Consider the following 26,894-nt stretch of genomic DNA (forward strand, 5'->3'; position numbering starts at 1 on the left):
TAAAACGTTTGTATTTCCCATACCCGTGGTGTATTTTCTGCGCATGCGCGGAGGTGATGTCTGGTAGATCCGGAGTCTCGAGATATCGGCAGCAGTACACGAAGATGACGAGACTAAAAAATCAAGGTTAATGCTCTCAATAATAGCGTATATTTATAAAATAAACATTAATATTCTTAGAATGAAAAGATTCAAGTAAATTACTGTTGCATTAAGTTGACGCCTCGAACAGCCTTGCAGTAGCTATTATTATTGCTTCAGCATTTACGGGAAACTGTGGAGCACGTGACAATTGTAAAAGACAAGAGACTGTCTTACTAAATTACAATTAGGACAGTTTTCTTTTTTAAATGCATTTCCGTTAAGTGTCGTCTCATATTAGCCCGTTCGGTCCGCTGGTATGTTGTTTCTTTGTTCAACTGTATTTTTTTCTTAGCGAAAACCCAGTTCAGACGATATGTGGAATCTCTCAACTCTGTGTTGACTGCACAGGCTAATCCGTAGCGAAACTCTACGAAACATCATTAAACCCTATTTGCGTCGCGTTCTGAGAAAACGAGGCTTAATGCATGTGCGTAAAGTGTCGTTCCAGATTAGACAGTGAAGTCCGCACAGGCTAATCAGGGACGACACTTTCCGCCTTAACTGGATTTTCGTGTAGAAGAGACTTCATTTAAACGAAACATACCATACAAGCGGAAAGTGTCGCCCCTGATTAGCATGTGCGGACTGCACAGTCTAATCTGGGATGACACTTTACGCACATGCATTAAGCCCCGTTTACTCAGAACGCGTATCATTTTCCCAGAGCGGGGCTCGTAATATTGTTTGATATATAATAAGGGAGCTTCCCGAACCTTGCTTGCTTCTATCCACGAACTCTACGTCGATATCACTAGACGCTTGTTCGGGTGAAATTTCGATCGCCCGAGACGTTTGGTCGTCTGCCGGGTCAGACGAAGGAGATGCCGTTTGCTGGCGCGCTTTTCTACGGAAGCCGTATCTACCTGTCGTGCGGTCTGGATAGTTCGACAAAAAATAAATACGGTTTAGTTTCCGGTAGTGGTATACACAATTAGAAAAAAAGGCGCACTCGTTTTCTGTGTTAGTTTGCCTAATAAGATATATTTCATAGATTGTGTTTATTAATGTACTACATTTGGTGGAGGGGATAATGTCATGAATAAACAATTTAGACATTTATATAAATAGGCGACTAAAAACAGAACATAAGTGTGAACAATAAATATAGACAAAGCGACACTTGGGAAAACAGTTAATACATCACGGGGTCATTTATTTTGTGGAAATTGATTCAACGCCATATAAATATGCCAGCACAAAAGACAAACACAAACAAAAAGCAAAAAAAATCATGGCATTTATTTAAGTATACAACACTCACCGGCGTCATAGACATGGCGTCTGCCTTTAGACTGCATGTGCGGTCGCTTCTTGCGGATAAATTTGAGTGTTTCGTCGTCCATCTTCGTCTGCCGTTGGGTTTCCGTCAACACACCCTGTATGACCAAAATACTATTTTCTTTATTAAAGAACTACAAGTACTATTTTCTGTATCCTGTTCTGGATCATATTGGAGTTTAATGAACTCAGATCAAAACACAGTTCTCATGAACTGATCATAACATATTTTCCATGAACTTCCGGGTATTACAAAATATAAATTAGGTATATGATTTGGGCTGTCAAACTCTTGAACATCCCCACTGAAAATATCGTCCTTACCTAAAGTGAGAAATAATCACCATCATCATCATGATTATACAAGGCCTTTAGATTAATAACATACATGTGGTTTAATCAACAACTATTCCATATCAAACTGAAATCAAGAAGTATTCTCAGTCAAAGTGTCTCACCAAGTATTGCCATGACGTTGTTCTCCGTGACGATCTCGAGGGACCCTCGGGCGATGAAGTACAGGGCGGTGAGGATGTCCCCGGGATGAATCAGCGTGTCCCCGGGAGGCGCATGTGTTGTCTTGAACTGCAGAGACAGCGCGCGAAGGCACCCTGCAATGGGCGCGATAAAGGATTTACGGTGTGCGTACAAGTGTAATATGTGCGAAGTAAAAAGTTATATGTGCACAAAAGTGTGTAAACAGTCCGTGCAAGCAGAATTTAAATGTTTGCGCGACAGTGTTCAATGTATGCGCAAGCGTTGTTCAGTTATCAAAAAGCTGTCAGTGCGCGAAATCGTTTCCAGTTTTCATTGAAGTATTCAATTGTGCGAAAAAGACTTAAATGTGTGCGCGAAAGCGTTCAGTGTTTTAGAAGTGGTGTTCGTTGCGTCATCAAAAGTGTTTGATCTGCTTGCAAAAATGATAATGGAGGTAAACTTTGCTAGAATTTCTCACCAATAGGTTAAGTAACCTATGTGCAAAGTTTGTAACCCAAAAGGGAGATAATGGCTGCATGTTTTTGTAACCGACAGGGGAGGTTACCGCTCCAAGGCGTTTGTAACCGACAGGGGAAATAAATGTTGAGAGGAGTTTGTTATCAACAGGGTAAATAACCAATGCAACGTGCTTGCAACCGATAAAAGCGTTTACCGCTTCAAGGAGTATATAACCGGTATGGATGGTAACCGTTTCGAGTAAATTTAAATCGATAGCGCAGTCAACTTCTGCAGTTAGCGACATTTGATAGGATAAGAAACCATTGGTTGGAGTGGGTAACCAATATGTGAAGAAACTATTTAATGACTTTGTAACTTATATGGCCGGAAACCATTCGGAAGAGTTAATAAAAAGTGGAAGTTTTAAAGCGTTAAAGAGGGGTAACCGCTGCGGGAAGTTTGTAACCAAATATCGGAGGTAACCGCTAACCCTTGGGAATGTAAAAGTGGCTAGTTTGTTGAAATAAGTACGCTATGTATACCTGCCGAGGCTCTCTGGAAGGCGGGGCAGTTGTTAAGCAGGTTCCGGTTCAGATGGAGGCAGATATCCGCCTGTAGACACTCCGGAAAACTCTTTAAAACCTGCACGAACAGATCCGCATTTTAGCCTTTTTTCGAAAAATTAATATTTTATTAAAATATATTTTCGGAATATTAACATGCTTACTAATTGTCCCGAGTAATGATACGTTTGCCATAAATTATGGACAGAAAGTATTTTAATCAACAAATCAAGATTTAAGCAAAGAAGACTCAACAATCTGCACAAGCAATTTTAAAAAATCTAATTTATTTTCCTAATCCTCAAAACAATGAACAATTTCAGAGATGAATGCGCCAAAACGGCCGACTTAGAACTAAAGAATATATTTGGGGAAAATTTAGAGGAGTTTATACCACGTCCGGCTATCAGGGTTGGACATCCACTGTTAGGAATTTAGAAAGTACCGAGAGGGAGTATTCTTTCTTTTTTCAACATTCTTTCCTTCGTCAATTTTAATTAATGTATAGTTAAGTAAGTAAATATGATCTTCTTTTTATGTGATGCTTTAGTTTAATCAATAAATAAAAAGAAAAAGTCGTGCATATTGCGTTATTACCAAAAAATAGCAGTTTGCGTCCGTTATTTGTCGATGATTTTGTGTAAAATTATTAGATAGGTCAAAGAACAATATCTACAAAAATTATGCTTAAACAGTACCTCGAAGTGCGGATCATACAGAAACTTACAGCCAAGCAACATGGCAAAAATGGAGAACATCTTCTCGGCGTTGGTGTTAGGGGAGACGTTACCGAACCCTATACTGGTGAGGGAGGTGAACGTAAAGTACAGCGCCGTTATGTAGAACGTCTTGACGCTGGGGCCGCTGTCCGTGACGTTAGCGACGTACGGCTCGTGGATGTTGGTCGCCAGCTTGTCTAGCCAACCTGCAAGCAACCGCAAATGTGAGAGCGACCGAAAAATGTTCACGGACAATAACTTAATGAGAGCAACCGCAAATGTTTACAAATTCTGCAAAGAACGAAATAAAAACGAACACAAATGTTCAAAAAGATTGAAGCAGTTAATAGCAAACTCACATTGTGTGACGTCGGAAGTATCGACGAGTAAAGCTCCAAACCCGCGTCTTATTGTAATGATAAAACAAAATGCAACGTTAAAATGTCGTAAGATAATATATATCGATCTCTGAACTGAGCGCCGGAAGTACCTATTGCGGACTCCAGGTGCGGCCGCTCCCAGTAGGCGATGGCGTAGAAGATGCAGGCGAGCCAATGACCGACCAAGGTGAAGGTCACCATAAGGAGAAGCAGCACCGCCGCTCCGTATTCAGCGAACTGCTCGATGCACCGGATGACGCGTAGCAGACGCAGAAGACGCGCCGTCTTAAGGATCCCCGCGATCGTCATCGTCTGAAATAGCGCGAGAGATCTTATTGGCTGTTGTACTTTGCTATCTGAAATTAACGACAGCAGTTTAAAAGTTTAAAAATAAGCACATCTGCAGTCACTTATATTAACAAGTGGGCATTGTAAGCAATGGAAAGGACGCACACATTGTTATGGGAAGTGATAAACAGTCAAACAGTCAAAACGTCGAACATTTGGAATACTGAATAAAAAAATTATTATGTTATTTTTATTATTTGTATTAATATGTTTGACATTGATTAACATGTCGAAAATTTTTTACTAATTTAAATTGTTGTTGTTCAAACCAGAGTTATGTAAAATTAACTAAATTCGGTTCCCGATATAATGCTCGATATGTTTCCATGTATTAGAAGATCCTGATTTATATAATCATATTATACGGGCGTGTTTATATTTCGAAAAAAACATATTCCCGCCGAACAAACACTGTCTCTAACGGCTTGTCTGCAAACGGCAAATAATTGCGCTCACGTCTGCTCAGACTACTTAGGGAAATACGAAATTAATAATCGTCATCGTTATGCCTTCACGAAATATTTCCTTATTTACTGCTTACAATATATCATGCAGTCTTCACAGCCCATCGCTTCTACAATCAAACCTTGCACGCATACGTACGTACAAAGCGCGCGTATACGTCACGGGGCTGGCATACACATTGCCCTTGAGGGAAATCTGAACTTCAGTTGTTTTTAGGGGGAAATATCGATACGAAATATACATATACAGGGTAACATATTAACACTCGCAGCGATTATAATAATAATCAACCATGCGTGTTCTCGTTAGAACACGGCCGTTAATCACGGGCGCCACCTCTTTTTGCGGTGCATTGCTAAATTAGCCAATGCTACTTCCAAGGTCGCGCTAATCACCGGATGTTTTAGAATGTCACAAATAATTATACAGAGTGAGTAGGTTTTTTCAACATATTTCTCATCATTTTTAAAAATCGAGCAATGTAATAAAATTTCAAAACATCCTCTCCTTAGCGCCACCTAGGAAGAAGCATTGGTTCTTTTATTAATGCATCGCAAAAAGAGGTGGCGCCCGTGATTAATGGCCGAGTATAAGTCCCGTCTAGAGACGGGACATAATTGAAAGGCATACGCTCTCGTTGTTAAATACCCACGAATCAGGTCTTGTTTAACTGGTTATTTATTGAACAACAAACGACGCATCGAATATAATTAATGTTAGGTAAATCCATGTACATTTTGTTCACAATTGTGCTTCTGGAAATTTGTGTCTCATGTGTATACCCTGGTAAAAGAACTCAGAACTCAGAACATATACTTAATTATGAATAATGTTGCCTGTACGCTATCAATAAATCATCATTCGCAGAACCGGTTGTCAAAATGACTGGAGCGAATAAGTTCAATGTTCAATTAATAACAAATCACCAGCAGCCGAACACGCTAGATATGGGTTTGCTCAGACCGCTGTTCGGCGGCACATCAAAGCGGGACGCTGTGAATGAAATTCCGACAAATAGTAAGGTTGCTCAATATCAAAATTCCCCAAAATGTAATTAATTAGCGCGGCGTTCATAATGGATAATACTAGTTGCCTACTAATGTAAAACATGTGTATTCTCCGTTCAACGCCTGCGTTGATATTCTCGATCGAATTGTGGTTAACATTATTGTTGCTGATTTGATAAATGGCAATTTCTTTATTATGGATAATACTAATTGCCTACTAATATAAAAATTGTGTATTTCCCGTTCAACGCCTACTATGATATTTTCGTTCGAGTTGTGGTTAACATTGTTGTCGAGCGATGAGTTGTCTGTTGACGTTGACTACTAGTATATGTCTAATTTTGTGGTTTCATTTACAGAAAATCTGATATGCATTTTTATATCATGTTTTTTTTATACGAACCAGTTACAGTACACCCTCGAAAAATGAAATGTTTGTTTTCCAGTACTGTTCATGAATATTCGAATGGACTTTATTAAGTATAAAATGCATTTGTTTATTAATAACTCACCTTTATATGTTCATTGCAATGTTCACATTTCTCCCCGTATCAATATAATGTAGTGTACACTTTACACATTAAGTCACTATAGCTGGCTAAGCCGCGTTGAAAACACATTTTGTTGTGTTTTTTTTAAATTTAGTTAAAAGCAATATTTAAGTAATTACTTTATTAATGTTTCCGTTGCTTATAATCCACATATTATAAATATGTTATTGGAAGTAATTAAACAGTTTTCTTTTCTTGTGTACAATACCTAACAATGCCTCAATGTTCCTACATTCTGATAAACATATACTGTTATTTAATAATGATCAACAATTAAGCCGAGATGATTAAAAAGACACGCAATTATTAGGTTGCCCAAACTGCTTAATAATAGTGTGCAGCAAACGTTTTAAAGAACGCACAACTGTTGTGTTCATTATTTTATTGCTCGTTCATATTTTCAAGAAAGATTAATTAAGTTAGCCCTTTTATACAGTGTGTATAACACCTACAATTTAAATTATGATCAAACATCTAAGATGAGGCATTTTATATAAAATCTGTGTAAACCCTTAAAAGTTACGCTCATTCCATATTTAGGTCACTTAACCCCAAACCGGAACTCCTGTTTGCAGGGTTACATGCAGTCAGTTTGATACTTGTCACACGTTGTTCAGTGCATGCTGCCTAGGATTTGTAAAGTACATTGCAAATGGCACGTTTTGGTATGAATTTGAAGGTATATTTGTAAGCAATAAGAAAACTAGCCATTTTGTGCTCTACTTTTTCTGTTGATGGTTCCCGGCTTTGAAAGTAGATCATACTATTTGAGCCCAAAGTGGTCGCCTCCACATGTGTCAAAACTGGTGTGCCTTTTCTAAGGTAAATATTTTGAGTTACAACACATAGAATTTGATGACATGCATTTCTTTTCAAAAGATTATGCATTTATCTTTCCAATGATGTATGATGATTTAGTGCTGAAACGCTTGGTCATGGTAAAAAAGTGATATCGAACTTCAACAACTATTTTATATGTAATATAGAACGAAATTAATTGCGCATGCGTAACCTATGTACGACACGCTTTGTTTGTCGGAGAAAAATGGCGGCCAGATAAGCATTGCTGATGGGTGTGTGAAAACTCGCGATCTGATTGGCTCATTCTGGAGATTGTCTATACATCACAATTCTTTTCAGAACACAGCCGATGTATAACAATTAAATCAAATTCCCGACGTTCTCGATATACTACAATTGCATTCCGGTGATAGGCAATGTATCACGCTTGAATCCGGAGTGAATTCCTGAGATAGTAAATGCATAACGATTTAATTACGGACTAAGTAGACGTATCACGTTATAATTTCGGATTGACGATGTATCACGATTGGTTGAATGGATAGAAAGACTTGAGCTTTGTCAAAAACGTGAATAATACCGCGCGCTGATTTGGAAGCTATAATCAAGGTTAAATAACTCAGGATTTGTGTATGATTGGGCATGATAAAAGTGTATTTATATCCATATTTCATTTGGATGACATATTAATAATCGCTTGAAAAATGTAAAAGTAATTTTCGTAACAAACATTTTGGACAAACCGACAGACGGGGTTACCCATACATATCCTCTCACTGCGGGGTGATAAATGCAATCAAGTTTTATGTTCAAATCACTGTACACAGTTCGTCTAATTTGCAGTCAATACGCCGTCTTGAGAATTACGTCCGGCTTACCGGCCACGCGCCAAGCGTTACCTCTTGGCAAGCGAAACGGACGTGGATGCGGCGGGCGGATTAGAGGTTGCAATCGTCTCGCCGAATATCAATTAGGGAATCTATTCACTAAACCGAGAGTCCAGAGATCTCTTGAGAAAGTGTGCGTGTACATACAAATTGGCGGCATTGTTTGGTATCATGTATTTCGTTGTCTGTGGAACGTTAATATATGAAGTACTATGAGGTAATATATGATATAATATATCAGATGACACGCAAAGTTATCATTTGTTTGTTAATACAGATATATTAACAAACAAACAGACGGATGGACGGATTGACAGGCTAATAGCATCTTGCGTAGCAGTGTGGAACTTCACATTAATTTTTCGGTGTGAAACGTCATTCGCGTGAGCTTTGTGCGAAACACCATTTACGAAATATGTAACCATGTGTAAAAGCAGCATTTCAGTCACTAGGAGAAATTTGAAACAATTTCAATGACGTCACGTGTAGCTATGTGTTTAACGTCAATTACGTCACAAGCAGCTATGTGTAAAACGCCCTTTACGATGATAGTTGCTAGGTGTATAACTTCATTTTTTGTCTGTGTATGCGAAGAAAACGTCACTTACGTCACTTGTGCCGGACCCAAAGAGCAGCAGATCGAAAGGAAGAGCGGCAATGGTGTCAATGACGAACCAGCCCTTGAGGTAGTTGATTGCTATACGCTTCTGATTCATCGCCACCTCGCCATTGTGAAGATACGAGGTCCGGAAGTTGATAAAAATGTCCGCTGCGGATATCAAGTGTTAAACGTTAAAACCATAAATCCACGTTTAAACATCGTCATTAGTTTTTTTCCGTTTCTATAAACGGACGACTTATATCCAATTGATCGGGGGGTAAATATCAAAGTCGGTTAAAGATGAGTCTAGTATTATAATCTTACAATAATGCAATTCCTTGTCCTTTAATCTTTACTTTCTATCTTTGCCTTAGCCTCCAAATATACTGTATTTTTAGTAAAATAGCGCGATTTGTTTGCAGAATATATGAGCCGCGTTCTGTGGAAACAGGACTTAATTCTTGTTTTTATCCTGCCTATGTTGCAAACATTAAACTTATAAAGCCAGGTAGAATAAACAAGTTAATCACCGGCAGTCCCTCGCGTGATCGCGATCTACCGTTAGTACGTATTCCTACGCGCCGATTTACACGTTCTAATATTTGACCTTTACACAAATATACATGCGAAGTTCCTGCGAAAAGCAGCGAAATGTTTTTTCAAAACAAAATGATAGTAAAAGTAATTAATGTGTATCAAATTTAAGCAAACATATGGCAATGAAGTCATCAATGTCGCCTTTTAATTTATTTACTCATAACCTTTAATATACGGCGTTTCTTTATATAAATAGAAAGGTTACACTTCACAAATACACACTAATTTTCGGTAGGTCACAATCGCATCTATTTTTCAATGAAAACTCATTAAATCGCTAATCCTCACCCTATTTTCTTTTTCTAAGCCTCGCCATATAAACTTTCTCCATCTCGTCACTAATCATTCATTATCTATTTATATCGGAAAATGTCACTATATGTACGTGCATTAAGTGCCTCTTTCCCCTAAGCGCAGCTCACATTACATAAACGATAAGCAGTATTTACAGGGTAAGTAGTATTAACAGGGTAAGAAATATTTACAGGGTAAGTAGTATTAACAGGGTAAGAAATATTTACAGGGTAAGCAGTATACATGTATACATGGTAAGCAGTATTTACAAGGAAAGCAGTAAATAAAAAGTATGCAGTATTTACAAGGTCAGTTGTTTGTTCATTTTGAATACTTTCCTTGTAAAAAAATTGTCGAAAGACTAGGAGATATTTACACCCACAATTGATGAAATAGGGCAGGGATAAAAGTCCGGAAATGGCTTGGTCGCTCACCTATAAACATCAAGTCAACAATCAAGTCAATGATCACGAGTGGGTTCGCTCGGGAAGACTCGGGACTTTCCGTGCGCGTTCCGGAATCACGGTTCCGCCGCATGGTGGCGTCTTCTTCGTTTAGAAGAAACGCGGTCTGGTAGGGTGTAAACACCGCCGTGTACAAGACTAAAACCAGTACTATCCAGTCCCACACCGCCTTAAATGGGCTACAATACACTAAAATCGTTAAAGATAAAGGCATACAAGGAAAAGAGTCGTATACAGATATAATAATCTGCAAGCAGTATATTATATATAAAGTTGTTTTAACAAATGTCTTAATACATTTTGCCATCATAATATGTACACTTTTTTAAGTTTGAGTATCGTTAAGTCAAATTTAAGTGACATATGACCACACGACCACAAAAAAATAAACAAAAATTCCTACTCTCTTTAATACTTGAAAGACCGTGGTAATCTTGTTATTGGCATTGATTTAAGCACATGGTGGGTGCATGATGCATCAAATGAGTGAAAGGTTCTACGACTAACATGTAGTGAAGAAAGAAAAATTCGTCTACGACCAACCGGTAGTGAAGAATGACAAATTTGTATGCGACAAACCTGTAGTGTAGAATGACAAACTCTGGCTGTTGGCGCCGGAAGGATGCGCCCATACCGGAAGCGCGCTCCAGCGTCGACGGCGCCTCTCTGCCCTCCGTAGTCTCATCGGATCTCGAGTCCTAGACCGACCGAAAACACCGATTAATATCGAGCGTCATCATCAGAAAAGTTTATATTCAAAGGTCATCCTAAATCTCACTCGTTTAGTGACTGAAGCTGCTGGTTGTCATTGGGGGTCAAGAACAAAACGTTTATAAGACTTTTGTTTATGTAAGTCGGAATGCGTTCACGGAGACACGGGAAACGTACAGAAAAAAGACGCACAGACACAGACAGCCAAACAGACGGATTTACAATAAATTCAGAATACTTTTTGTGTAGTTTTTATTGAGTATAAGAAATAATAAAAACAAATATACTGCTTATATTTAAAGAACCTGTAAGAAAAATACCTAAATAGTGCTTCAGAAAATGATGCAAATATTGAAAACGAGCATGTATAGGCAATGGACAATGACAGTTTTCGAATTTCTGAAGTATCTTGAATACAAATTCAAAATTAGTAAGTTGTTATACATATGACGTAAATTGTTCAGTAGAATGATTGTTATGTTCAGAAAAAAAGCCATATACTTTTGGAACTTTCGCTTTTTTGTTTAGAATTACCCTTATTTCAACACCCTACATGAACTTGTTAGCTGTATTATATGTACAAAAAAACACTGCAAAATATATGATGTTGGATAACAATTTTTGATAGAAAGCGTCGAAATAGTTATGCAATATTCTTAATGTAGAAAACTCATTTCGAAATAAATAAAAATAGACGTAATGCAAACAGTAAAAATAAATCGCTTAACATGAATTTTTTATTTAATCAAAACTGTTTGTATTGTGTGTTGTTGTTTTTTGTGTGTATAAATTTGACTGTTTTGTGTTGTGACTCTTCTGACAGCCATTTATTGTACATATAAACAGGCTATTTGTCAATCAGTAAACTTTTCTAAAAACATTAGACACCACAAAAACAATAAATGAATACTAAAAATAGAACCAACGTATATTTCAAAATTGTAACCGTTACATATGCAAGTCGATATCCAAACATAATGATAAACTTGCTAATTCGATGAAACGCTTATATATATATATATATATATATATATATATATATATATATATATAATATATATAATAATAATATAAACAAAAATGTTGACAAAACAGGACAAATATTTGTTACAAAATGACTTTTCACTACCGACAAACAAAGTTTAACTTCCAACTTTACCGTCTTCCATAAGCGCGAATAGATATTTGTTAAAACACCGTCCGAGCGTAGTAATCGTCGTGACGTCATAGTCTGTTGATGACTTCATTCTCCAGGCAACGAAATCAACGTGACGTCAAGTCTTACTGATGCCGTCATACTGGTCCAATCAGTTAACGCGACAGGAGGTGGAACATTAGCGGAGTTAAAGGTAACGTATTGATGACGTCAAACTTATTCAATTAATGAAAACTATTAAGAGTCATAACGTATCGATGACGTCACGCTTATCGAATCCATGAATCCAAAGTGAATTTTACTGCGTATTCATGCGGTCACAATTAACCAATTCATTTAATACCTATGATGACGTATGTTATACAAACGCCATGACGTTGGTTCACTATTAATTTTATTAACACTGGCACATTTGTTTCGAACAAGTAACATCCATACATCGCACTGTAAACGAAAAAAATCACATATTCTTTACCACGCTTCAAACTTCACTTCACTTCCGTTTTGATCGGCAGGTATACTGTCGCCTAACCTAAATATACAAAATGTATCTCTTACTCACAAAGCATTTGTTGGGTATTGGTTCCATTCAACTGAATGAGCATTTGATTGGAAATAATTCATAACATAAATTCAATTCATCTCGATAGATTCTCTTATATAAGCCTATTGCCAGATTTGCTCAATCTAGACACCCAGTTCCGTTAACATAAAGAATTCCTCGCAGTCAAACAATTCCTACGCTCTCAAACGCGCGTTAGATTTTCATTGGAATAGCATTGTACAAGATGCATTTGTCACCGAGTTCTGACATTACATCTCATCAGACAAACCAGTGTACGCCCAGCGACATAATATTGACATGAGTAAGACAGTCTTTGCAAGTCAGTTCACGCAAATATAGCTTAAGTTAACTTGTAGAATTATATATTTGATCCACGTTTTGGGTACTAAACGGTTTTAATGCATGTACTGAACGTACCGTCCCAGATAAGCCTGTGAAGTCAGCACAGGCTGATAAGGGAAAACTATTTCCGCTGTAATTGTATTTCTCGTTTTAGGAAAGTCTCTTCTGAACGAAAATCCAGTTTATGCTGGAAGTATTGTCCCAGATAAGCCTGTGCGGACTGCACAGTTTAAAGGGATTTTTTCACGGTTTGGTAAATTGACAAAATTTTATAAAGTTGTTTCAGATTCGCAAATTTTCGGTTTAGTTATGCTATTTGTGAGAAAACAGTATTACTGAACATTGGCCATGGTCTAATATAGCCATTATATGCATCTTTTGACGATTTAAAAACCTAAAAATTATAAAGCGTTGCAACGCGAAACGGTTGAATAATTTGGAGCGTTCTGATGTTGTCGTTTAACTTTGTTGAACTATGAAGATTGCTTATATAACGTTTAAAATACGCATCTATGCATGCTTGGCGGGATTGCTCAGCTGGATTATGCGTTTTTACTTCAGGATTCCGGGGGTCACTGGTTCGAGCCCTGCTACGGGCTACTTTGTTTTACTTTTTTAAGGAAACACGTGTTTTTTTGGTATTCATAAAATAACATTGGCATAATGATGTTATTTAAATGTATATCTTGATGCCAATATATTGCAATATGAAATGAAACACTTAAAAATTTCCCAATTTAATGATAAGAATAAAATTTAACTTAAGATGCTTCTGGAATACGACGCCAGGAACAAGACTTAACGCACATGCATTAAAAGCCATTTTACCAGAGTAAGGCTCATATATAGTTATGTTCACACTTTTTTATGTTCACACTTTTTAATGTTCACACTTTTTTTTCCATTTGTGAATTATCAAATGTAATACCCCAATCGTAAGCAATATATAACACACGTCAGAAATTAATTTTTATATATTTCATATAGTATCACGCAAAGTTTAATTAAGTTTACGATCCCACGACATCTATTGAATACACACAGACTCCTTCATAGGTTTCTTTAGCATCACGTATCGCTTCAATAAATATCTAAAAACTAGAATCGATTTATCAAAAAAACATGGGAAAAGGCGAGTTAATTAATTAATATTCACGTCTGCCCCTTTGATTAATGTGCTCACTGACAAATTCACACACAGAAAATAAATACACAGTCAATATCCGCTTGTTAATCGTTAATGTTTGCACCAAACTGCCTCCTATCAACAATATAAGACGGCCTAATTACACGTCGGTTGAGTAATGATCCTCGTTCTGGGAAAACCGGCCTTAATGCTTTGGCGTAAAGTGTCGTTCCAGATTAGCCTGTGCAGTCCGCAGTTGAGCCAGTGCAGACGACACTTTCCGCCTAAACTGCTTTTAGATAATAAGAGACTTCCGTTAAACGAAACATCGACACTTTCCGCCGAAACTTCGACACTTTCCGCCGAAATTTTGACACTTTCCGCCTAAACTTCGACCTTTTCCGTCTAAACTTCGACACTTTCCGCCTAAACTTCGACACTTTCCGCCTAAACTTCGACTTTTTCCGCCTAAATTTTGACACTTTTCGCCTAAACTTCGACACTTTCCGCCTAAATTTCGACACTTTCCGCCTAAACTTCGACACTTTTCGCCTAAACTTCGACACTTTTCGCCTAAACTTAGACACTTTCCGCCTAAACTTCGACACTTTCCGCCTAAACTGCTTTTAGATAATAAGAGACTTCCGTTAAACGAAACATTTCATAAAACACATAATCTGGGACGATTTTAACGCAATTGCATTAAGCGCCGTTTTCACAGAGCGATGCTCAAATATCTGTTGCTTTATTCCTCGAGTACAAGTAAGTACCTTTCAGGATGATACCTTTTTATAAAAAATAAGCGACAGTTAATCAAGTATAACAGTGTTTATTAAGATTGCTAAAACATTGGAACATCAAAAACAATATACCGGTAATTTGAGTTTTGCAAGCATGTTCCGGTTTAAAAAAAAATTAAAACTGTAAAAGTCAATTTAAAATACAACATCCAAATCAGAAAGAAAAATCATTCTATATAAGAAACACACTGTGAGTTCTCTTTGCTACGAAACATATCAGATTGAAGAAAATGGCCAATTATTTATGAATCCATCTTCCCTCTATATTTTCTGTCTGTCAAATGGTGCGTAAAGGCGGCGCGATCAATCGGTAGCTACACTTAAAGATTTAGTGCCTAGATATTGTCACCAGAAAAGTTCCTTCCTTTAATTGAACAAGATTGTGGACCTCGAAATGAAAGAAGAAAATTTTCCGTTACATATTCAGTTGTCATTTCATGATTTCGAGCGCAAGACATTGATTTAAGAAATCAATTTCGACGTAGATGTTTTATCAGCAAGTTACCAACAACAAGTAAATCTTACGCGTAACATTTATGAAACCATAATTCCGTAATACACGCATAAGAACGATTCAAATAAGAAGATATTAATTAATTAGGGGATATTCATTGGTTTCGATAGATTTTCGACTTTACTTCACTAGTGATCAGAGAGTTTACGATTAGCGCAATACAAATTAAACCTCTGCCAAAACAAACCAGTTTTCTTTTTATTTGATTCTTTCCCGCAGTGTGGTTGCCTTTTCAGATTAAAACACTTGACATTCTCGCGAATAATAACGCCATCACGCCCTATAAAAGATCTCATTTTACTGTAAAACCCTTGACATTCTCGCGAATAATAACGCCATCACGCCCCATAAATGATCTCATTTTACTGTAAATCTTGACATTCTCGCGAATTATAACGCAATCACGTCCCAAAAATGATCTCATTTTACTGTAAAACCCTTGACATTCTCGCGAATAGTAACGCCATCACGTCCCAAAAATGATATTATTTTACTGTAAAACAGTAAAAAGAATCGAACATGCTCACTATTATTTTTCAGTGTTTGAAACAGTTAATAATCAGTTGTAAGTCATTGATGTTTCCATATAAACCACAGGATAGCACACAATAAAGTTTTTTATTTGTAAAAAAAACAACGAATCACTTTTTTCTTCAAACATTAAAATGAGCGTCAATTTATATATTTGTATTTAATTTATATGTAGCATTTTCTGATTATGTATATAATATGGTAGTATATAACAGTTAAAGTACATGCCAAAAAGTAGATTTCTTGCAAAATAACGTAGCGTTTTAAGCATTACTACATTTAAATAAATCTCAATTTGCAAAAGTGTCGTCATTAATTATAGCCACACAGTTATGACCACTTTGTTTTGAAATAATAAACCAGAATAACTTCGTTTAATATTTGAATGACACAAGCCAGACGTTCACATATCCGGCTGAAACGCGCAAGAGAAAAATGCTCGAAGCAGACTCGTATAAATATTACGCATAAACTGGATTTTCGCTAGCTGGAGACTCAAATTAAATGTAAAATACATTTAAGGTAGCGCACCTCTAATGGGCACATATCCAAATATAATCTTGTTAATTATTTTCTTAATCAGCATCATTTCACTGAACTACATGCAAATTTGTAGGTAGGCTTTCCATGCTTTTTAAAAAAATATACCGATTTTTTCAAAACCACCCCCACGCTCGGCTTTTGTCAAGTTTATTTTCAACCCTGGGGTATATAAAAGTTCCATAATTCATTCAAATTTCCAAATATGGGCATGCAGTTGGTGTGTACAGATGCAGTAAAGGAGTTTAAAGTTTAAACAAGATGAAATAAGTATTCTTTTACAGACATTTATTTTTTACAAATTTTTATCTATGGAAGAGCGCCATGAAATGTAAGTGATTTCAGCCAAGTAAAAATTGGGTCGGTTAAAAACAAAGTGTCATAAAATTCAAAATAGTATCATAGTATTAAGTCATATTTTAAACTTAGTTTTTATGGAAACACTATATACAGCAAAAATACCAAGAACTAGACAGATTTACCGTTTACTTTTTGAAATAAAAATAAAAATGCAACATGCATGGTTCGTATTTTCAACAGTAAATCACCCAATTTCGCCATAACATTGTTTTAATTTTAATAATTGAAGAATGTGCATAAAAAATGCAACATATTTAACAATAAATATAGCTTATATGCCATTTTAAATCAAATTACGTTAGAAAATAAATAAAACGCGTCGCAAAAAAGTATACGTCGTCGGCAGGATTCGAACCTGCGCGGGAATATCCCAAAAGATTTCTAGTCTATCGCCTTAACCACTAGGCTACGGCACCTAATAGTAGGCTCTTCAACCTTCGAAGAAATCGCGGGAAATCATAAGAGGTGCGCTACCTTAAAGCCGAAAGTGTCACCTCTGATAAGCCGTTTCGGATAACACAGGCTTATTTGGGACGACACTTTACGCACATTCATTCAATTCCGTTTTTCACTGAGTGCGCTCAATCATAACTTGTTCATTTTACAGTACAAATATTCGCACAAACGAAGTAATAGTTTAATTTTGTTAACTGTTTGCTAATTTTGCCTTTATAGCAATAGTATAATGTAAGCGAATGCGAGTGTAAGTTATTTGCAAGGTTTGACATTTTCCGAAAAATACCAGTATGAAATACCTACTTTATGTATCAAGTAAGCAGTTATGTTTAGTATACGAGTACAATTGAGCCGCGATCTGAGAAAACGGGGCTTAATGCATGTGCGCAATGTTACGTCCCAGATTAGCCTGTTCAGTTTGCACAAGCAAACCAGGGAGAAACTTTCCGCTTTTATGGAAACTTTAGTTAAAAGGAACCTCTTATACACGAAAATCCAGTATAGGAAGAAATAGCGAACTGCACGGATTAAACTCCAGAACGAGGATAGATTGAATCGTAATTGAATACAGTCACCGGATTTAAGTCTCGCAAAAGAGCTTAACGAAAACCGTCCCAAGGTTAACTTAGTGTCTAACGGATATTGCAAATATGTCGGCTTTCCATTCTACCCAATTACAGCGATAATAATTCTGAGGATTATTCGGTATTACGTACGGAACGAGTCTAGAATAATTGATGCAGTAAACAGTGGCTTGTGAATTCCGTTGAGGGATTTCTACGTCGACACGTGGGAGAAAGACCGCCAGAGAAATATCTTCCAATTGAATAATTTTTTTTCGTGTTCAGTTGGTAAAATGTTTTGAGTTGCACAATACACTTTTTAGAAAAAATGTCATTTAATATGTTTACAATAACTGAACATGTACTTACACAACTCTACTGTTTTGAATAGTCATAACTAATTACATCAGCAACTACACAGATTTAAATAAAATACTACCGTCCCTGGGATTATAATCCGAGCCTTCTGTTAGAAAAATATAGTGCTGAGAAACGATGGCTTTTATATTCATTACATAATTATATACCGTAGGTAAGGACTACACGCATTTTCCAAATACCGGTAGTAAAGTAAAAGCGTTACAAACGATTTATTATTATGAAGATTTCGAATCACGATTACACATTCATGAAAAACATATTTAAACAGTCTTTTGTGTTATTTCGTTTGTTTAATTATAATGTATGCGTTCTTTTTAAATCATGACAATACCTTTTAAATCGTCATGTTTAAAACTGTGAACAAGTGCCCTTAAAATTAGTTGTTAAAAATATAGTGGAAAAGCTTACAAAAACAAGACTTCAAGAAATGTTTCTAATTTAGTCTGATTCATAAAAAATAACTTAATTCCTTTTCTAGAGTACTGACCAATAACAACTTGTTTTTTTATTATATATACATGAAGTAACAGGACAAATATTTATATATATTAGCATATCTTGTATTACAAGTCTGAACATTATTGCTGATACATGTTATCACTTTGTTTTATGATCATATACATGTATACATTGTATGTCTTATATTGAATAAAAAAAATATTTGCCAATACAACATGTAGTTTAGCCACAATCTTTCGCTCGGGTGACAGCGTATTTTACTCGTGGAAATTATTATGTGTATTTATTTGTCGACAAACATTGTTCCGCTGTCTCGAGAAGAGGACAAATTTGCATTCGCTCACCTGACGGGAGCCATAATTAACACGAAGGGCTTTCCGGTTCGCTGCCGAGACTGCAACCCTGAGTTTCCGGCAAGTAGATCCGCCGCGAATTAAATTTCTGGAGAATCGATCTTAACTTTCTCAAGACGGTCGGGTTTGAATTAAGGCAAAAAAATGAAAGGAAAGTTTTCAATCACGCTTTTCAGTAATAATTGTCAGAGAATTTTGAAGGTTGTTGGTTGAAGCAAAGTCGATAATTATGTGAAAGAGGCATATTTACGCATATCAATAATGTACCACTAATTATGGTGTTTTTTTGTTTTTGATTTTTTGCCACATTTATATAGCGCCCTTTGCATACTCGAGATGTGCGTTCAAAGGCGCTTTACATTTTTGCCCGTGTTGCTATCAGTTTCCATGGAAACCTTTCTCAATCTCTGTCCTGGGTTGGAATTACGCTATCTGTCACAGATCACATTTTCGCGTTTCTAAAGAGTGATAAATGAATATTGAATAATGAAAACATATACAATTTGTTAAAATAATGTTTTCGTAGCAATGTGCATTGAATAGAACATAGCGACGATGGGTGGTCTTGGTCGGAACTCGTTAAGTAGCCAATTTTTCAGGAATAACATAAATCCGTTTTTAAAGAGCATCCGTTTTAATCAAAGAGAACACTATTTATTTAGTAAAACATGCATTTAATTATAACTACGCTCGAAAGCCAGAAGTAGTTGTTGGTGGGGTCTATGCGTGTTTTCGTATGAAGGTTTAATTGTTAGTGATGGTGGTTATGATAAGTAAAGGTGATGTTGATTATGCTGGGGTTGTGGATGATGGTGGTAGTGGTGGTGATAATGTTGGTGGTTGTTTTGGTGGTTGTTGTGGTGCTGGTGGTGGTTGTGGGAGTCGCGTAGTTGTTGTGGTGATATAAGAAGCAGGGGTGGTAGTTGTGTTTGTGGCGGTCAAAGTTTGGGATGGTGGAGATAGTGGTTGTTGTGGTTATAGTGGTGTTAATGGTGGTGGTTGCTGTGGTGGTGGTGTTGCGGTGAGTTGGTGGTGTGGTTGAGCTGGTGGTGGTAATGGGACGGTTGTGGTTGTTGTGAATATTGGTGTTGGAGGTAGCGGTGCTGGTTAAGTGATGGTGGTGGTGGTAGTTGTTGATAAAAGCCACATGTGTTCAGATCCCGGTCTTTAAAGAATTAAGACGAGTACCTGTAATGGGTGAGATTACTTTGTGCTTTATTGATGTTTTTTCTGTGTTTTTTATTGTGTTTCATCAACACATTTTGTTTAAAAAATAACATTGAACAATATTTACATAAGCTAACGAAGTTACAACGATCTTTGCAAAATGTACCTCTGTCACTTTTTCTAGTTCGTGAGTTATAAATGTTTGTATAACGCGATTATTTGATGTAAGGGAGGCTATCGCGGTGCGCTTACGAATTCATTAATGCGAAGTGCTTTCCCATGTTATCATGTATAAGTTTGAAATCTGCATAATTGGAAACACCGGAAAACGAGACATTTTTGTACAAGCATGCACTATATATTTATAGTTTTGAAAATTATGTATTCGATCAATTGTATTTCGCTTTAATGGAACTATGTACGCCAAATTGCATGTTTGTGTCGAAACCTCAAAACAAAATTCCAGAAGACAAAAGCGGACAAGCGAAAAGCGTTGAGCGTCGCGTTAAAAAAAGCAAAACAAACATATAAATACGCACATAAAAAAAGAAAGTGTTCTTCTGGTACGGCATGCTAATTTTAAGCGGCCATTTATTCAAACCACCGACCCAAACATAAGGACCCAGTGATTGTATATGTCTCCTATCGTTTGTCCAAACAAAAAGACGTAATTTGATTTCACAAAAATTATAATAATTTCAAGAAAAATCTGTTTTCACTGAACATTGACTAACACATGCAAAAACATGAATTTAACGCGAATAATGTATATTAATGTATATTATGCATTTTGGAAACTACATTTCCCGATTTCCCGACAGTGCGCCGGGCAAAACGGTCCAAACTTGGAAACTTTAAGGGCCTTTTTACAGATTTTGGCATATTTTAAGTTAGTCATTAAATGCTTTATTTTGATAAATGTAAACATTGGATCTTAAAAGTGCCAGTGAAAAATCAAGAATACAATTTAAAAAAATGAAAAAAATGTTGCTCGCACCGGGGCTCGAACCAGTGGCCCCAGGAGTCCTGGAGTAAAAACGCATAAGCCGTGTCGGCTATTCTGCTGAGTGTTTATGCAGGGCGTATTTTATACTCTATATAAGCAATCTTCGTAGTTTCGTTAATTTAAACGACAACAACAGAACTCTCCAAATTATTCAATCGTTTCGCGTTGCAACGCTTTAAAATGTTCAGGTTTTTAAATCGTCAAAAGATGCATATTATGGCTATAGTAGACTATGGTAAATGTTCAGTAATACTGTTTCCTCACAAATATCATAACTAAAACGAAAATTTGCGAATCTGAAACAACTTTATAAAATTTTGTCAATTTACCAAACCGTGAAAAGATCCCTTTAAGTGCGTGTCTCATCCTTTGAGCCATGCTCTGGGGAAACGGCGTTTAATGCATGTGCGTAAATTGTCGTCCCAGATAAGACTTTGCAGTCTGCAGAGTTTAAACAGGGACAACCCTTTTTGGATTTCCGTTTAGAAGATGATTCCTTAAAAAATCCATACAGCGGTATTTACGCTCATGCATTTAACCCTATTTTTTCAGAGCGAGGCTCGTTTAATAATTTTATGAAAATCTCAATACACGTAAGTCCTGAGTAATGTTCCGCACAATAAGCGGAAAACTCTGACGGACGGACGATGCGATTACTGTACGCCTTCTTTCGGATGAATTAAAATGAAAAATTTTCAAGTGCGAATTTTAGAACAATACATATATTTTTAGATTGGGAATGGGGCCGATTAATTTCTTTATATGATTAGACATACAGTCAGCGATGAGTGTTTTGTTCTCTAGTTCATATATCTAAACATTTTATAGATATCCCAACTTACAACAAAACCAGACGTAAGGCTTGCGTCATCTGCGTCATTAGAAATGATGACGTCATTTCCGGTCCAGAAAGATGGCCGCCATGACGCAACTGTGCGAAAGCGTCTCGCTACTGTATTCATTTTCGTCTGAAATTTTGCTAAAAAGTTTATTTTAACCTGTGTCAAAATATTTACAACATAACCAACAACATAAAGTAACATATCTCTTTAATATAAGTTTTAAATTAGATCAGAATTTAAGAAATGACGTCGTACTGCCGCGCTTTAAGTCAAACTGTCGTTAAACTATTCTGTTTCTTTTCTGTTCTGTTCTGTTAAGCCTTTTGTATTAAATGCTTAAAACTATTCCTTTACGATTTTACAAAGTGTCGACTAGAAGAACAGATTATATAAAATCGTTTGAAAAAGTAACATGCTTAATAATTTAAAGTAATTATAAACCAAGATCTGACACATGCCTGCCAGAAAATAACCAAAACTTACCAAAGAACTGGTAACTCGAAAGGGCGCCACTTATCACTTACTCCACGCTTTAACCACTAATAACACACATTAAAATACTGACAGTCGTATCCGGTACGTCTTGAAGACTAAAAATGAGTGCATGCGTACACACGTATATATCGTACAATTGTGACGCCCTTAAAGTATGGGAACCACTTATGTAGCCGGACAGCCGAACCAGTTTATGAATATAAGCGCGCGCCCTGCACCAGCGCAAATATATCGCGTTTACATGCGCGCATGAACACAGCTCAATTATACAAACACTGTGCATTCACAATCCACAAAAATCGCAAAGGCTCGATTAAATGAAGAACAGAGTAATACTGTGAAGTATCTTTATATTAATAATAAATGTGAAATTCTATTTAACTTCTACTTCTTTGCCCCGTTTGAAATCGATTGTTGGCAAACAAGGTTCTCAACAAATTCGACTAGATACACCTGTTTTCATTGACATTCGTATCGGTTTTTCGGTGAACTATTTGTATTAGTGTTTAATTAAGCAACTAGAGAAATAAAGAAAATAAAACCGCGTGAATCGTTTGGACAACGTGTCATCTTTCAGTATTCGATAAAAAACAATGTGACTGGATCTTTGTTCACGTAATCGATGGCGGGCAACAACGAATATGTTATCAATATTAACCGGCTACTACCACGATATGAATGCATTGAAGGAGCTTTGTTCCTGTTTAATGCATATTCGTTAAGTGTCGTCGCAGATTAGCTTGTGTCCGAATTCCGCAGTCCGGATTATCGTTTAGAAGAAACTTCCTTTAAACGAAAAAATATCATAAAGGCGGAAAGTATCGCCCATCATTAGAATGTGCGAACTTCACTGGCTTATCTTTGACGACTTATTACGCACATACGTTACGCCCTGTTTCCCCAGAGCGAGACTAAAATATTAAAGAGACCTTTTCACGTTATGGAAAATTGAAAAAATAAAAAATGGTTTCAGATTCGCAAATTTTCGTTGTTGTTATGATATTTGTGAAAACAAGTTACACTGAACATTTACCATGCTTTACAATATACATAATATGTATCTTTTGGCGATTTAAAAACCGGAAAATTATAAAGCGTTGCAACGCGAAACGATTGAATAATTTGGAGAGTATTGTTGTTGTCGTTTTGTTTTGGGACACTACGAGGATTGTGTATATAAAGCATAAAATACATTACTAATTGTATGAGCACGGATGGCCGAGTGGTCTCAGCGCTAGACTTTAACTCCAGGGGTCAGTGGTACAAGCCAAGATGAAGGTTTTTTTTCTTTCTTTAAATATATTCTTGGATACGACTTTAAACGAAAAATACCTTACAAGCGAAGAGTGTCGTATTTCTTATTAGGCAAACTAATACAGAAAAAGAGTGCGCCTTGTTTCATTGTCTCTACCACAACCGGGAACCAAACCGTGTATATTATTTGTCAAACTATCCAGACAGCGCGACCGGTAGACCCGGCTCCGGTAGAAAAGCGCGCCAGCAGATCGCGCCTCCGTCGTCTGATCCGGCAGACGACCAAGCGTCTCGGGCGAATGAAATTTCACCGGAACAAGCGTATAGTTATATCGACGTAGAAATCGTGGATATGAGCAACCAAGGTTCGGGAAGCTCCCTTTTTATATATCAAAAAATATTACTAGCCTCGCTCTGGGAAAATGATACGCGTTCTGAGAAAACGGGGCTTAATGCATGTGCGTAAAGTGTCATCCCAGATTAGACTGTGAAGTCCACAAAGGCTAATCAGGGACGACACTCTCTGCTTTTATGGTATTGTTCGTTTAAAGGAAGTCTCTTCTACATGAAAATCCAGTTAAGGCGGAAAGTGTCGTCCCTGATTAGCCTGTGCGGACTGCACAGGCTAATCTTGGGTGACACTGTACGCAAATGCAGTAAGCCCCGTTTTTGCAGAACGCGACTCAAATTGTGTTTAATGATTTTTCGTAGAGTGTCGCAACGGATTAGCCTGTGCAGTCAACACAGAGTTTAGGGATGCCACATTTTGTCTCAACTGAATTTTTGCTAAGAAAAGAATACATTTTTAACATTTTTTTTTTATATCAGTGGACCGAACAGGCTTCTATGAGACGACACTAAACGCAAATTCATTCTCTATGAGCTATTCACTGTTTGTTTTAACCCATTTATGCCTAGCGTCTAGAAAAAGGCCTTGGCAAACAGCGTAGACCCAGATGAGACGCCGCAAGATGCGGCGTCTCATCAGGGTCTGCGCTGTTTGCTTCAAGGAATTTCTGTAAGAAATATTATCAATATAGAAATAAATATACTTGACATCCCTAATATTTGAAATAAATTGATCCAATATAGAATGATGGGAGAGTCAACTAGGCATAAATGGGTTAAACAAAAATATCTGTCCTAATTGTAATTTAGTAAGCCAATGTCTTGTCTGTTAAAGTTACCACGTGCTTCAACAGTTGACACGTTCATCCACAGTTTCCCGTAAATGCTGCAGCAATAATAATAACTAATGCGTGGCCGTTCGAGGCGTCAACTTCATGCCACTGCAACTTCCATTAAATATTTCCATTCTAAGAAAATTTATGTTTATTTTAGAAATAAACGCTATTATTGTGAGCATTAACCTTGATTTATTTGTTAGTCTCTTCATCTTCGTGTACTGCTGCCGATATTTTGAGACTCCGGATCTACCAGAAATCACCACCGCGCATGTGAAGAAAATACAAAACGGGTCTGGGAAATACAAACGTGTTTCATATCAAACCACTTGGAAAATAATGTTACAGTTGATTTTCCCTCCATTTTTTACCGGCCCTGATTGACCCAATCGATTAAAAGCTATTTGACTATTTAATAATTAAAATATATTCATCCAAAGTCAATCACAACCAGTATATCCTACTAAACACCCGCAGTGTAGAATGGGATAATACACCATACCGAGCGTTTTGGTCTTTTTACCATCAATTGTTTTGTTGCATTTGTTATGCTTTTTTTGGCTGCATATTACAAATTAAAAGTATGAATAACAGTTGTGTAAAAAATGCCGTATTTCTATAAAATAAAAACTTGAAAACCTTTCAGATCTAGTATGACTTAAAATGTTGGTATTGGTATTCGATCATATAAAAGGGAGATAACTGCAGCGATGACTTGACTAATTTCTTTCAGCGGTGTCCATTCCTAGAAATAAATGGCGTTGAAATAAAAAATAAAAAATAATTGATTGATATCGAACCGGCTTGTGGAAAGCTCGATTTATACCAAGCGTCTAGAAAAAAGGCTTGATCCAATTTAGAAGGATGGGAGAGTTCACTAGGCATAAATGGGTTAATCTACCACAATGCGAGCTGTGTGTGTTTGCATGTGTTGGTTACAGATTGTCCGTACTGAGAGCGGTTCATTCAGCATAACGTTATAAAAATAACTTACCAACAACGTTGAACCCATTATACCTAGTGGACTCTCTCATCCTTCTAAACTGGATCAATTTATTTCCAAAATTAGGGATGTCTAGTATATTTATTTTTATATTTAGATTATTTCTTACAGAAATTCCTTTAAGCAAACAGCGCAGACCTAGATGAGACGCCGCATCATGAGGCGTCTCATCTGGGTCTACGCTGTTTGCCAAGGCCTTTTTTCTAGACGCAAGGCATAAATGGGTTAACATGGGGCAAGCCATGTCCATCGTAACACCCGTCTCCCTATTGACATTGTCAATGCCACACATATATGTCAAAGGTCAATTTTTGGCAGTGAACAGATTAAACGACCTTATTTATTCGTTCATCATGGAATTTTATAGTAATTGTATGGCACATGGTCACCACGTGGCGCGCATATCTTGTTAACCTAGAAAAACGTTACGGTTACACTTTAGAAGTAAAAAACCAATAACGGTCATAATGCTCCTTGTTGAAAAATAACGAGCATAATTCACAAAGAGGTCGATATTTTTTTCTTGCTTTAAATAACGTTGTTTCCTGGTTTTGTTATCATTTAAATAAGTATCGATCTGGTAAAAATGGGCTTAATGCTTATTTGCGTTAAGTGTCCTCCCATATTAGTAGCACTGCGCAGTTTGCACAGGCTAATCAGGAACGATACTTTCCAACTAAACTGGATTTTCGTTAAGAAGAGCCTTTCTATAAGCGAAAAAATCATCACAAGCCGAAAGTGTCATCACTGATAAGTGTTTGCGAACTGCACAGGCTAATCTGGGATGCCAATTTACGCACATGTATATTAAGTCCAGTTTTCCCAAAGCGATGATCAATTAAATGATTGAATTTATTAATGTTATATACTGCAGTCAGTGCTTTGATATGTTTTATTTTTTTCCTCCGCAGTCTTATCGGATTCCGACAAAACCGGATGTGTGAGTGCACCGGAACCGAAAACGACGTCAGCATATTTGCATAAAATTGATCGGAAGCTGAATGTTCTATCAATGTACGTGAACTGTTTTTAAATTATTACGGTATTATAA

The 26,894-nt window shown here is 36.8% G+C and overlaps 1 protein-coding gene across 1 annotated transcript; it reads right to left on the bottom strand.

Moving 5' to 3' along the window:
• Window positions 1-257: 257 nt before the first annotated feature.
• Window positions 258-12,422, bottom strand: LOC127863833 (potassium voltage-gated channel subfamily H member 7-like). Its single transcript, XM_052403490.1, has 12 exons — window positions 11,906-12,422; window positions 10,615-10,733; window positions 10,006-10,214; window positions 8,688-8,848; window positions 4,131-4,332; window positions 3,620-3,846; window positions 2,901-3,000; window positions 1,881-2,033; window positions 1,625-1,746; window positions 1,406-1,556; window positions 858-1,019; window positions 258-274 (listed from the first exon to the last, which is right to left on the bottom strand). The coding sequence occupies exons 1-12, from the start codon at window positions 11,972-11,974 to the stop codon at window positions 258-260; spliced, it is 1,692 nt and encodes a 563-aa protein (XP_052259450.1). The 5' UTR covers window positions 11,975-12,422.
• Window positions 12,423-26,894: the final 14,472 nt, after the last annotated feature.

Source organism: Dreissena polymorpha, unplaced genomic scaffold (assembly GCF_020536995.1).
Source record: "Dreissena polymorpha isolate Duluth1 unplaced genomic scaffold, UMN_Dpol_1.0 chrUn045, whole genome shotgun sequence".
NCBI lineage: Eukaryota > Metazoa > Mollusca > Bivalvia > Myida > Dreissenidae > Dreissena > Dreissena polymorpha.